Source organism: Drosophila arizonae, chromosome 2 (assembly GCF_054131065.1).
Source record: "Drosophila arizonae isolate 15081-1271.41 chromosome 2, UAZ_ARI_1.0, whole genome shotgun sequence".
NCBI classification, from domain to species: Eukaryota; Metazoa; Arthropoda; class Insecta; order Diptera; family Drosophilidae; genus Drosophila; species Drosophila arizonae.
In genome coordinates this window covers 7,716,711-7,730,588 of record NC_142922.1, presented here as the reverse complement: position 1 = coordinate 7,730,588, position 13,878 = coordinate 7,716,711, and the positions used below count along the sequence as shown (strand labels likewise).

The 13,878-nt window shown below is 43.1% G+C and overlaps 1 protein-coding gene across 2 annotated transcripts; it reads left to right on the top strand.

Moving 5' to 3' along the window:
* The first annotated feature begins 11 nt into the window (after window positions 1-11).
* On the top strand, window positions 12-9,924 carry MetRS-m (Methionyl-tRNA synthetase, mitochondrial). 2 transcript variants are annotated; one of them, XM_018018801.2, is made up of 6 exons: window positions 12-211; window positions 272-552; window positions 611-1,033; window positions 1,102-1,366; window positions 8,988-9,185; window positions 9,382-9,924. In XM_018018801.2, exons 1-6 carry the CDS (start codon window positions 118-120, stop codon window positions 9,858-9,860), a joined length of 1,740 nt encoding a protein of 579 aa, XP_017874290.1. In that variant the 5' UTR covers window positions 12-117; the 3' UTR covers window positions 9,861-9,924. The 2 variants fall into 2 exon arrangements, with proteins under 2 accessions (XP_017874290.1, XP_017874291.1); XM_018018802.2 differs by lacking the exon at window positions 12-211 and having other exon boundaries at window positions 365-552; window positions 616-1,033.
* Window positions 9,925-13,878: the final 3,954 nt, after the last annotated feature.

The window sequence follows — 13,878 nt, the reverse complement described above, 5'->3', positions numbered from 1 at the left end:
CATCTGCTGTTGAACCGATGGGCAGCACTGCCAAACAGCTGTACCCAGCTAAAGAAGCCGGCAAATTGTTATATTAGTTTATTTATAAAGTGAAAAAAGTAATGCACTTGTTTTAAAATGTTATTTAGTAAAATAAGGCACATCCAACTACTTGGAGTCCGTTACAGAAGCTCCCACTACGTTACAACGCCAATATTCTACGTTAATGCAGGTACGCGTAAGGCGCGTGCATATTGAATAACAGTTTGAGAATAATCATTCCCTTGAGTAGCTCCACACATTGGACATCTCTACTCAGCGGTCATAGCTGATGCACATTGCCGCTACCAGCGACTGCGTTATCCGGACACTGAAGTGCGCCTCTGCACCGGCACGGATGAGCACGGCACAAAGATTCAACAGGCGGCAGCAGCGCACGAGGTGCCTGTGGGGCAGTACTGCGATGAGATTTCCGCGCGCTATCGTGAAGTGTTTAAGGCGGCGCGGATAGAATACGATGATTTCATTCGCACCACCGAGCAGCGACACAAATTGGCCGTATCTGATTTCTGGGTGAGTTAGTCCAGTTGCTGATTGCTAATCCCCATTAACTATCTTGTATCCTCCACAGCACAGATTGCAATCGCGTGGCCATATCTACTCGGCGGCATATAGCGGCTGGTACTGCGTTTCTGATGAGACCTTTCTGACTGACTCGCAGCTGCGACTGGATGAAGCAAGTGGAGCCCGTTATTCCTTAGAGTCTGGCCATCCCGTGGAGTGGACTGAGGAGACGAACTACATGTTTCCCTTGTCCCAGTTTCAGGATGACGTGCGTCACTGGGTAAAGCAGGAAGCGCGCATTCGTCCCGCTAAATTTGAAAAGATTTTGCTTGATACGCTAAGCGAACCATTGCCCGACGTGTCCATCTCCCGGCCAGCGAATCGTGTGCATTGGGCCATTCCCGTGCCGAATGACGAGACGCAAACGGTCTATGTTTGGTTGGATGCTCTCATTAACTATCTCAGCTCCCTGGGCTATCCCAATGAACAGGTTAGCGCAACTATATCAGAGAAATCTTAGACCTATTGCTGACTAGAGCGTATCTTTCGCCTTTGTAGTATCTGGCTCATTGGCCGCCGGCGCAGCAGGTCATTGGAAAGGACATACTGAAGTTCCACGGCATCTATTGGCCCGCCTTTCTGTTGGCTGCCGGCCTGGAGCCGCCGCGCCAGCTGCATGTGCACTCTCACTGGACTGTGGATGGTCAGAAGATGTCCAAGAGCAAGCACAATGTCGTAGATCCCGTCGAGGCAGCCAAGCAGTATACGATGGAGGGCCTGCGCTACTTTCTGCTGCGCGAGGGCGTGGCGCACAGCGATGGCAGTAAGTAATTCCAGCCAACTTCCGACCCTTGTGGCTGCTGCAGTCACTGCAATCTATCAAGCCAAAATGACCAAACACCACCCGCGGTTATTTCAAGAGTTTGCTTTCCCCTATCAGCGGAGCCCCTACACATCTGCGCATGCAAATATGTCTGCCTCGTCAGTTTGCTGATTTCGTTAGTTTTGCTTGTACCTTAGTTGAATTTGCATTTCAATTTTATAGCAAGAAGCGGAAAAAACTTTTCGTCTGCTGCTGCTGTTGCTGTTGCTGTTGCTGTTGCCTCTGTTGCTGCTGCTGCCAAACCGACTTTTGTTTATTTGCTGGCAAAGTTTTTGTATCTTGAACCTTGGCTCAGGATTTGCTGATTTGCATAAGAGCACCGCTGGCTAATTCCTAAGGCTGCCTCCCACTCGAGCTTGTGGCTGGCTGTCGAAAGTTGAGGGCAAGTTTCTGTTGGATATGATTAGTTTGTCATTTGTCTCCACCACCCACTGCTCCGCCTCCGTGACCACCTCCGCCACACTTTAATATTTTCTCTTCGCTCAACCGTAAAATTCATTCCCGGCACAATGGATGGCGAAATGATTTAATGCTGGGCCGAGCATCTTCAATCTATTGTACCATCAGCAGGTGAGCAGCCCAGGCATGCAGCTCATGCATGCCCATCATGCAGCACCAGTTTCACATAGGGATAAACTAATTTCAATTGTTTTGCTACCAACAAGAGGCTGTTGGACACGACTCAGCCGTCAGAGACACGCACAAATTTTGCTAAAGCAATTAACACGGCTCGACAAACAGCCAGAAGTCATCAAAATCACTTTGAGAGCTGCCGTCGTTGTTGTTGTTGCTGTTGTTGCTGCAGCGCGTTTCTGTTGTTGTTTGTCACGCCCACTTTTGATGCGATTTGATTGATTCCATAACCTTTTCGGTATTCAATTTGCATAAATGGCCGCTGCCGAGTCTGAAGCTTAATGGCTTTTCGGCTGCTTTGTTTGCCAGGAATTTAAATTTAATTTCAATTTTCAATTATTGCCAACTTTGCCTTTCCGTTCTGCTCGGCTCGGCCACGCCCACACCTGCCTTTATTCAATTTGCCTCTACAGTTTATGGCTGATGAATTTCTCTGTTGGCTGTCGGGCAGCTCGACTCTGTTTGGCTCTCGGTTATATTTATTTTTATTTTTTATTTTATTTTTTTGTTTGGCCTGTTGCCTTGCGGCTAATTTAATTGCATTTTTATTGCATTTTGAGCGCTTCGCGTTAATATTGCGCTCATTCAGAAGAAAAGCAGCAAATTTGCAGCGCTCTGCATGTTGAATTCAATTAGGCCGCTTTCTGGCGTGTTTCTCCTTTATAAGTTGTTCCATATTGGTTCTGCGATTTGAAATCAGATTTGCTACAGGTCGAGCCCACAGTCGCCAAGGATTGCATAATGCGGCGTATACTCAATACGCATCCAGCGCCACTCCGGGGCCGCCCCCCCCCCCCCCCCCCCCCCAATCCCCCCATTTCAATGTGCATTTGAATAAGTTTTTGGATTGCGTTCGTTTATTCCCGGTGGCGCTGATTGGCGACATCCGCCTCCATCAGCTAACAGCATTTGAGCGCAGTTTTTATGGCGAGCACAAGCGTCAACAGCGGCGCAATCATCGTTCGCATTGGAGGCCACATCATTAAGTGCGCAACTTTTCATTACCAACAATTTAATTTTGAAATTCTGCCACTGCGGTCGCTGCATCGGTGCCGCCGGCCCACTTCCGCCTCAGCCTTGAGAAAGCTGTCCGCCTCCTGCTGCGACACTGGAACTGCATTTGGCGAAAGTGTCCGGGCGACTGCTAACGGAATGCCTCAGAGCATCGCCCCCGTCAAGTTTTATGGACATGAGAAAACACGCGCAAATAAATATAAAAAACGAATAAGAAAAAAAAAAAAAAAAAAAAAAACTCAACTGACAGAGCACCCCAAAGGCGTCATTCGGTTTAAATATCAAGCACTTGCTCAACTATCTACGGACTGAAGCACTTGTCTGCATTAAATTACACCCAACTCCATGGGATTGCCCCGCAATGGCTTATAAATAAATATTATGTGTGCTCAATGTCAGTTATCACGTTGTGCTGCTGTCTCTCAACTAACATTCTGATCACAGCTTTATAAAATATTTTCCAGGATGGCAATGCAATATCTTTGATTGTTATTTTTAATGTGATTGAGTAATTTTATTTATTATTTTGTAGTTATGAATTTATTCATTTGTTTATCTATTTACTTATTGATTTGCTTTTATTTTTGTACCCTGAACCCATTTCAAAGGGGAAATCAGGGTATAATGGTTTTCTTGAAATGTATGTAACATGCAGAAGGATATATATTTTGTATATATATTTTGATCAGGGTGACGAGCTGAGTCGATTTTCGATAAGAGCTTGAGACCTGCATTTTTTTTATGTCCGTATATACAGCGTACAATGTAGATTCATATATACTTTATAAAATTTAGATTTTTGTTAATTTTTACCCCCCACCCCTAATCAAGAATTTATTAAACTAGTCTCTCTCCCCCTCTCTCTTCACCACAAGCTCCCAATCCTATCCCACCCCCTTCCTCGCCTTTCCACTCCCACCCCATCCCCTTCCACGCCCTTCCCATCCTATGCCCTAGCCCTCCAAGCTCCATTAGACTTTGCCCCTCAACCTTCCCCCCTCTCTCTACCTCTACCTCTCTCTTCCTATCCTTCTCTCTTCCCATTCAAGCTCATTGCCCCCTCAAAGCGTAATTCTACGGATATATTTTATGGATTATAGGTCGACACCCAGTAAACTATGAGTATTATCCCAGCCTCAGTACGTAATATGACAGTACATAGAGCCCAGCTAAGCCTAACTTGGGGTAACAATCTAATCTCTCGAGCTAGAATTTTTGCTTTCCTGAGGTTTTGCTCAATAAACCGTGTTATAATCTTATGTATAGATATAGAAAATATGGTAGATTTTCTCTGTGACAGTTAAAGGGAAAGGCATGATTCTTATCGATGATAGATAGTGTTTCGAGTTTTTTTTAGATAATGTAATTAATTTTCTGAGATATAGAAGAGTGTTTATGTTGAGGATATATTTAATACGTCAAGAGTCAATTGATCAAACTATTTTAATTTTCTAATTCATCATATTATTGTTCATTGTTGAATATTGTTAAACAATCATGCATCAGAGCACTTTTATTACCGTGGAAATAAAGCAGGTAGATGCACCTGCTTTAAGTAAAGTAAAGTAGTCAAAAAAGGTGACAGACTCCGATGCCATAAAGATTTATGGAAATATTGATAAATATTGATCCACTCCCACTGCCCACAGGCAGCGTGAGACTGAGTCGCTTTAGGTGTTTTTAAATTCGGCAATGGGCGTTATAAAAACGCTCAAATAGTTGACGTTGACGCTCATCAAGCTGGCATTTCTCCGCCCCGGGGCCACCCGAAATTCCAGAGGGTGTGGCTGTCAGACTTGCAGCGATGTAATTTGCAAAAAAAGGCTCACATATACGCAGAGAGCGGGATTACGGCTGCGATAGTCAGTTGCCCGAAGGAGTAGCACCGAAAAAAGGGCCAAACGCTTTGTAGGTGACAGGAAAAACATGCGACAAGTCATTTAAGCAATTTCCAGTGCCTGAAGTCGGCCAAAAATACAAAAAACAAAGAACCTGAATGGTATGGAAGTATTTTTTTTTTTGTTTTTTTTTTTTTTTTTGTTATGGGCAACAAATGGCACAACATTTGTCTATGGGCCACCGACCCCCATCTAGTACGACAGTCACGTGCCCCGTTGTGCAACATGTGCAAAACTTTGGCGAAATTACGGATGTTATGGCGGCGACTGCTGCACCTGGCATTGCATGTGCCCCTTGGGCTGTAACGCGCCTCATGTCGCCGGAGTCGGCGCTGTTGTTGTTGCTAGCGCCGGCTTTGCAATTTGCAGCTGCACACGTAAGCAGTTAAAAGCAACATGGCCCGGCCGGCAGACAGAGTTGGTTGGATTGCGATTACGATTGCGAGTGCGATTGCATCTGCGATTGGGATAGCTGAACATTGCTGTTAGGCCACGTGTTGCGGGTCTCTGGGCTCGCTCCCGTGCATCAAAAACTAACCCGCGTCGGCATAATTGCTACCCAAATGGCTGTGAAGTGGGTCAATGTTTGAGTACATTTCGCAATTTCTCTTTCCAATTGCGATGGGGATTGCGATTGATTCAAGCCGAACGTAACTTGCAGCCATGACCCTCACAATGCAATGCATAGAAAATCAAATGCTGCTCAACGGAAAACTCAATTCAATTCAATTCAACACTCGTTTAAGCAAATTGAATGAATTTTCAATACTCATCAATCACATGGGTATACCAGACTACATTATGTAGTGCTGCAATATTACATGTGTGTCTATGTGTGCCTGAGAATTGAACATGTGGCAAAGGAGACCATTCTCAGATGACAAATAAAGCTAAGCTGGGAAGAACTGTTAAAAATATTGGGAAGTCGAGGAAAGGTTTTTCCTATCAATCATAAGAGTGAGAGAGAAAAAAAAAGAATAAACGAGCTAAGGAAGGAATCAATAGAAATAAGAAGAAGCAAACAGAAAGAGAAGTGAGAGACATATACAGATATATAGAAAGAGAGGGAGAGGGAGAGGAAGAGAAATCTGGAGTATAAGAAAAGATATATCCCTAGAAAGAGATAGGGAAATATAATTAAAATAAGAAAAAACTCATCTAAACATGATTTCATAAAATCGAGAAAATTACATATAGAAAATATAGAAAAAAATATAAATAATTATATTTATAACACAATGAATCAGCCTTGGGGTCATAGAATTTGAAAAATTCACTCCAAACAGGGTGTTGCGAGAGTCATGCGATTGGCTGGCCGAAATATTCATTTGTTCGTCAAGCAGAGCCACGTTGCATGTAAGTATTGTATTTATACATGTGACTGCACGCCCGTGTGCTTTGGCATTCAAATTCAGCTGGCTGCCAACTTGACTTTGGAGCAGAGTTCGGCAGCAGCAAAAAGTTGAGCAGGCAGCGGCAATACAATTGCATTAATGATGTGGGCGCCCAGAAGCAGGCAACACTTTTGGTCGTTGCAGCTGCATGGCCAAAAAGAAGAGGGGAAAGAAAGAAACCCTGGTCGCTGTCAAACCTCAGGTTACAGAGAGCGAAATATCCCCAGCAACAGGCCCACTCTCTCACACCCACACACACACATTTACACTCTCGTTAGTGCAGGTGTAATGCGCATGCATATGCATTTGTTGTTTTTGTTTTTGGAACACACGACAGCTGCTCAACTACCGGAGCTGGGCTCAAGTTCTCGACATGGAAATGCAATTCCCTGCACTGTAAAACCACAGCGAGTTTTATGCATACTTGAATAACAAGTAGCATTGTGTGTGTAGTTGTGCGGGAGCTTAGAATTTGCATTTGAATTTGAATGTGAATGTGAATGTGAATTTGAGTGCGCTGCACGCAGCTACCGGGCTGCAATGACTCAATGATTTCCTATGGCTACAACTAATTAGCACCGAAATCTGTTTTTATTGGAAAAGCCAGCGTCAATCAATTGTCGCAATAGCTGGCCGTATGCCACGTGCAATTTATGCATCAGCCAGGGCCAATGCGGCAAACTTTTAATTACCTATAACAACAGTCGCAACTGGCAGCAACATGGACAGGCAACATGGACTGGCAACAGCAATGTATTGTTGGCCAAAATTATGCAATGGCCAACTTTGATCGGCGGCCATTGTTCGGGCCGTGCTGCGACCTGCGGATGCGCCTGTCGCATGGAAATCAAATTTCATGTATTTTAATTAACGCTGCATGCGAAATTCTGAAATTCGCTTGGGCGAATCTGATGCTTTTGCCCAGATAATGATGTCGGTTATTATTAGCGACGCTAATTGGGAATGAAATGTAACTAATATTGTCGCGTTCAGTAAACAGTTAGACAGGTAAATAAATCCACCTCACTGCTAATTGTTATCCATTTACTTAGTTAGTGTTTGGCAGTTGAGCGGGTTCAATATTCGTGGACTGTGGGCCATTGCTAATCTATTGAACTGGCATCGCAATAACGCAATGAATCAGAATTACGCACAGCATTGTCCATTATGTTAAGTAAACGAACGTAAGCGACTCCATTATCTGGGATATTTTCCATCAGTAAAATAATTGAGGTTTTTCTGGCACTCATTCATTAGGTGTGAATCACGCATATGGCAATGCTTCAAGCCTGCGGCTCAATTTTGGTTGCCCCGGTCCAATATATGGATTATTATTCCGGCAATAACGTATCGAATGTTGGCAGCGAATGAACTTTTTTATGTCTTGATTAATACAGGTTGCTATGGTTGCCCCATTTTCAATACTTTTTGCCAATCTGCGCCTGGTTGTGGGCTTCAATATTGAATTGAGCCACAACTGAGTTGACTTTTCTGCAATATTTTGTAAATTTTTTGTAAAAATTAAAGAGCAGCTGAAAGAAAGTTAGGGAAATTGGCATCAGTTTTGTTTAACTAAGCGGAATTAATTTGAATAAATAGTAAAATAATGATAGGCCTATAACGAAGTCATGTCTGCTCAACTCTAAGGACAATACATAATTAGTAAATACTTAATTTTTTAATTAAAAATTTTTTTATTTTATTTATAGTATTGTGATATTTTAGCTCCACAAGTATTCAAGCATAACAAAAGAAACCTCTTGGTATACGAATACATTTGCATATCTAAATATATGTATATATAATATATATAGGGTAGATACTGACTTAACTTTCATAAAAATTATTTTAGGCTCGTCGCTATATATATATTTATATAGGGTATATATTGGTTTTTTAACTTGTGATATATATTGTATGTGTGGATTTTTAAGTTGTAGTCATCTGTACTATATAGAGTAGACTTTTAACTTGCATACAAATCCTTTCAGGGTTATCATCTATACTATATATTGAATCTACATTCAGTTTATTAAGTAAGTTTAAGTTGCATACAAATCACTTCAGGGTCGTCATTTGTCCTAGCCTCACTTATAAATTGGCCCAGCATCATTTGGCATCGAGCAGCAGAGCAAAATTGATGTACAATTTGTAGAGAATCCTTTGCTTCGTTGAGCAACTTAAACATTTGTTGCAGATTTGAAAAATGCGATATTTCGAGCTGAACTGGATTGGATTTGTGGCAACAGTTTATTCTGGTATTTGCATGCTGCAGCTGTGTGTGCGGCCTTCGCTTCGCTTAGTGATTCGCATGCATATTTATTTGCCTTGTCGTATTTGCTTTAACATCAGTTTATCTGCCGAGCAGCCTTTTGGACGTGGCCCAGCAGCACATTATTCAGTTTAGGCATTTGTTGTTGCTGTAAACGCCTTAATGGACAACGAGTTTAAGGGAATAGGCCATGCTGCAGGCAGTTAAAAGCTAAATGCTTGGCCTCTGGAGCTTGGCTGGCTGGCCGTCGATAAGGGAACATCAATCAGGCGCCCAGCTTAATTTCGCTTGGGAGGGGCATTTTAGGTGAATATTTTGCTGACGCTGCTAAATTGTTTAAACCTTTGCAGATTTCAGCCACGTGAAGGCGCTGCGCATTTTAAACTCGGAGCTGGCCGACACCTTGGGTAATTTGTTGTCGCGCGCCTGTGCCAAGTCGCTAAACCCGCAACAAATGTATCCGGAGGCGCATGTGGAGCACTTGTCACAGCTGCTGCAGCACTTGGATGCTGGCAAACGGCTGCAGGAGGCGCTGTTCCATCTGGCTGGTAAGTCAGCGTGTTTGTCATTTTAATATTTAAGCAGCCGCTCCGAAGTGGCTGAGTGAAGTTAAGTTTGTTGCCTGGATGTCGCTGGCAAGCGCGTTTCCGGCAAAATAACTGTGGGCGAAGTGCACTTGAGAGTGCGGCCAGCCAGAAAGCAGCCAAGTAATGCCTCCACTTTCATTCCCATTTGCATTTACAGGGCGCTGCGAGCAGCACTACGAAGGCAATCACTTCCACTTGGTGGCGGACACGGCCATCGCAGCACTGCATGCGGCTAACAATTTCTTTGAGTGCGCCAAACCCTGGGAGCTGAAGGCGGGCGGCAGCTCACCCAATGCACAACGCCTCCAGACAATCATCGCTATGACAATGGACGCGTTGCGGCTTTGCGGCATTGTGCTGCAGCCAATGATGCCGCAGCTGACCAGCCGCCTGCTCGATAAGCTGAACGTGCCCATAGCGCAGCGCAGCTGGCGGCATTTGGGCGAGAGCTTCGCCACGGCCACTTCTGGCAACGGGCCCGAGAGCCATCAGCTGGACGAGCACAGCAGTGCACTTTTATTCCAGCGCATTGTCGAGCAGCAGGATAAACCGAGAGAGCAGCGAGCACAGTCTGCGGCGCAATCCAAGCGAAGTAAATCCAAAAGAGAACGAAAGACATCAGCAACCATGTCCTGAGTTAGCCCGGCACGTAGCTGTAATAAACTGTAGCCCAGCTCGAGTAGTTCAACTCAACTCTTAACTCTCCACTGAATGTATTCATTTGGCTTCGTCGTGACATTTATGAATTGGGGCTTGTGGCACGCTGCGTATACTTAATCTAAATAGCCAGCCCAAGTGGCCACAAATCAAAGCCCGAGCAGCGCACAACTGAGCCCATTATTATTTGACTCTGAGCCGGGGACGGTCGAAGCTTCTACTCGGGCCGACGCTCATTAAAATCCACTTAATTATGCGCCAAGAGCGGAACAACGGCCTCCGATACTCGAATCTATCTTGTAGTCACATTCCGGTCGCATATCAGCGGCATATTTTGTTATTTATTGCACATAATGGAGATTCGTTCAGGTGCTCGTGCTTTATTTATGGCCGGCGGGGCCGAGTGCTAAAGCAGCTGCGTCTCCGCCTTTAAAGTACTTAATGATATAAGCTAGCTAGAGAGATGCTGTGCGAGCAATTTGCCTCGTCACTGGAGCTTGTTAACTTGTTTTCATTTGCCAATGCTGAGAGTGAAACTTAAGACGAGTTATAAAAGGTTTGAGCCAGCTGAGAAATAACGCCCACTCAGCGCACTCAAAGGGCATCTTAACAAAGAAGAAGGAGGCACTTCAGTTGACCTCCTGCAGCGACTGCAATAACGAGGCAACACGGCAACGAGCCAATGCTGATTAGGCTAAGCAGGCAATAATAAAACGTTGCGTATACGCCGAGTGAAGTGCTGGCCTGTTGCAACAAAGTGTTGGCAGACAAAAAGGCCAGTTGCTGTTGCCTTTTAATATGCCGCGTTGCCAAGCTGCCCATAAGCAGCGCCTGCCAATTAATAAAACTAACGCGACGCACAGCCTGCCGGATCCTGTGTCGGCTGTCGTCCTCCGTCCGTGTGCAGCAGCTGAAGGGCTCTTGCAACTTTCAGATTTGTTTGTAGCCGGGCGCTGGCAACAACTTGCCGCACATTCGTGTCAACGCACATGAAGTGAGTCTAATTAGTGAAATAGATACAAGCTGTTTAACAACGTGTAAGCCCTAACGCCCACAAAAACATGCAGATGAACACATATTTTTTGGTTGCTTTAAGTTCTTGCGTTACTTCTAGAGGGTTTTCATAACTGATTTCTTACGGCTGCGTTTAGCAGAGTGAAAGGGCTTTAGACTTTCGTGTGCGCTGTTCACGTCAGTTTGGAGCAAGATTATAATTGCGGCATTAAAGTTTTTGGCAATATATAAAATGTCTCTATAGAAAATGTCGTAGGTTTGACATTTTTCTTGGGAAATCCAAATGACATAAATTTGAAAAAATAGTCAGATGTGACAAAGAAACATTTTAGGTCAATAAATATTGATTTAATATAGTTTTATATACTTTTGTCAAAAAACCTACGTAATTTAAAAAAATTTAACATGCCCCTCCATATCCTTATCAATTATACGCCTGGTAAATTATTGATATATTTTTTATTATTTTATATTCACTACTATATATTTATTATTATATCTTGATTAGGATTTCTTGATTTCATCAAAATAATGTAAAAATATGATTCGCTTTTCATACCGAATTATATATTTCACAGACCTCAACTTGAGCTTCGTGGTAGATTAATAATCAGCCTTTCAACTTGAACTCGAAAGTCCGAGCTGTTTAGTCTGCCTATTTTTAAATGCTTCTGCTTTTCAATAAATTGGATTGTGCGCGCGGCCAAGAGGTGGTATATGGGTTAGCAGGAGGCGCTGCGCCTATAAAGGTAATGCGGAATGTCCTGCCATATATGTCGCCATGTGCCAGGCAAAACTGCTTTGCATGGCATGTGCAATGCCCGGCATCTGGACTATTTTCCATTAGTTGGGCTATTCTGCCGCTGGGTACTGTATGTGCGTGGGCGTTGTACTAACGCTCGAGCTGAGTTAAATGATAATATTCCAGTTATTTTTGATACACACCTCGTTGGCGAGAGGCGTCAGTGCGGTCAGAAAATGCCAAAGGCAGATGATAGGATACGGATGCGCGACTAGTTTCAAGTGATTGCGACCGCTGCGAGAGCAGCAACAACATGCTTGACTTGCTGGTTTTGCATAATAAATTTAATTATAGCAACAGCCGGCAGCCTGGAAGCTTCCAGCTGCGGTTGTGGATGAAGTGGCGGCAGCAGCAGTGCGGCAGCGAGCCGCAGGACACCGTGCGGTGGTGGTCTCCTGCAGTAGGTAATGCGTTTAGCGACTGCTCCGACTTAATGCTGCTTAAGCTCGAGCAGAAGCGTTAAAGGTTCATTAGTGCTATTGCACTTTGATTAATTGGATATGCATACACGGATCTTACCGGATTGCTATCGCTTCCATTACCTTTGAGCACGATGCATAATTTAATTGCGTCTTGGTCTTACGTGGCGTATGTGCGATACTCCAAATTAAGCGCATTGGCCAGGCTAAATGTGCTTCGGGCTGGAGTATTACAACAATCGCAGATTGAGTTCAGCTGGAATCAGACATCAAAGCGCAAATTGATTTCGTTTCCTGTTACTCTTTAAGGCTGCTGCCAAATGGCAACGGTATCCTTGAGCTTTTGTGCGCTGCATCCGCTAGCGAATGCCGAAAAAAAAAGAACAAAAATGCACGTGCATCACTTGAATGAAGTGCGCACAGAAATCTGACAGAGTAGCTGCGGAACGAGCTGCTGATGCAAAATCAGAACTGGCAGCAGCAGCAGGAGTAGATGCGAGACGCCGCTTGACTTATAGAACGTTGATTGCTTTGAGTTAAGTTGTCCGTTCGTTGCCTCCTTTAATATTCAAAAGTACATTTGTGCGCTCTGATTAAAAATCGTACAGCTTCTCGAGCACTTTAATTTCTGCACCACTGTCAGCGATTAAAGCCACATTGTTGTTGCTCTTGTTTAGTGGCTGCTGCAGTTGCAGTCTGAGTTGATGTGCCGTGGTATTCGTGGTGCTCCTGGTGCTTCTGGTGCTCCTGGTGCTTTGCTTAGTCAGCACTCTTCGGGGCATGCTCCGGCTACTGCCGTTGCAGTTGAGTGAGTGATGCGGCAAGTTGAGCTGCTGCATATGCTGCATGTGGCAAGTCATGACTGAAGTGTGCCTCAAGCGCATCCGTTATGAACAGAGCTGAATTTCATGAATGACTCCTTATAGAAGCAGGCTACGAATCTTTGGTTTTATGAAAATCCAAAACAAAAAGCCAGCAGAGCATGTTTTTTTTAATAATCTTAACAGATAGACATCTTTGAAACGAGCATGGAAACTATAGAAAATAAACCGAGCTTTATGTGCAGCAAGGTTTTATTTCACATTTTCTTTGGAATACTAATATTCCGAATTTTCATTATTTGTAGTCAAAGTTGAAATTTATATTACCAGACTATAACTGTATTTATTCACTTTAAAATTGATAATTAAAAATGCATTTGTTTATTGAAATATTAGTATTTGCTATATATGTATTATATGCACATTAAACAAAACTCATACAGATCAAATATGAAACCAATACTAATTTATTTCATTTCTATAAAAACCTTTAATCGGCTGTTTGATACTCAAAGCAAATGTTAGTGTAATATAAGATTTAAAAAGGCAATTCAAATTTAAAAACTGGAGTGTGAAAATATAGAATCCAAATAAATTATTGCTGTATAATATTTAAAATTATAAATATTCATATTTTTCACCACCTCGATTTAAAAGAAAAAAAAAAAAAAGAAAAACAAAATCCTTCATATTTACTGTTTAAAGCTAACAAAAATTTAATGCGCTTAAATTGCCATAAAATGGCAAAGGGTCATCGAGTCAATCTCGTGTAATTTAATAAAGAAGCCAATTAAATATGTAAATAGAGTAAAGCAAATTTGGCTTTTAATTAGAAAAACTCGTTAATTAGTGCAGAATTTTTATATTTTTGTCACTGACGCTCGAGTGGGACTGGCGCAACAATAAATTCCGCAACATGGACGGTTTCAAGTATGCGAAAA

Excerpts from the sequence above, each read along its gene's own strand:
- MetRS-m (XM_018018801.2), top strand. The coding sequence starts at position 118 with ATGTTATTTAGTAAAATAAGGCACATCCAACTACTTGGAGTCCGTTAC. Across the intron at positions 212-271 it reads AATATTCTACGTTAATGCAG|CTCCACACATTGGACATCTC; the intron begins GTACGCGTAAGG and ends TCCCTTGAGTAG. Across the intron at positions 1,034-1,101 it reads TGGGCTATCCCAATGAACAG|TATCTGGCTCATTGGCCGCC; the intron begins GTTAGCGCAACT and ends TCGCCTTTGTAG.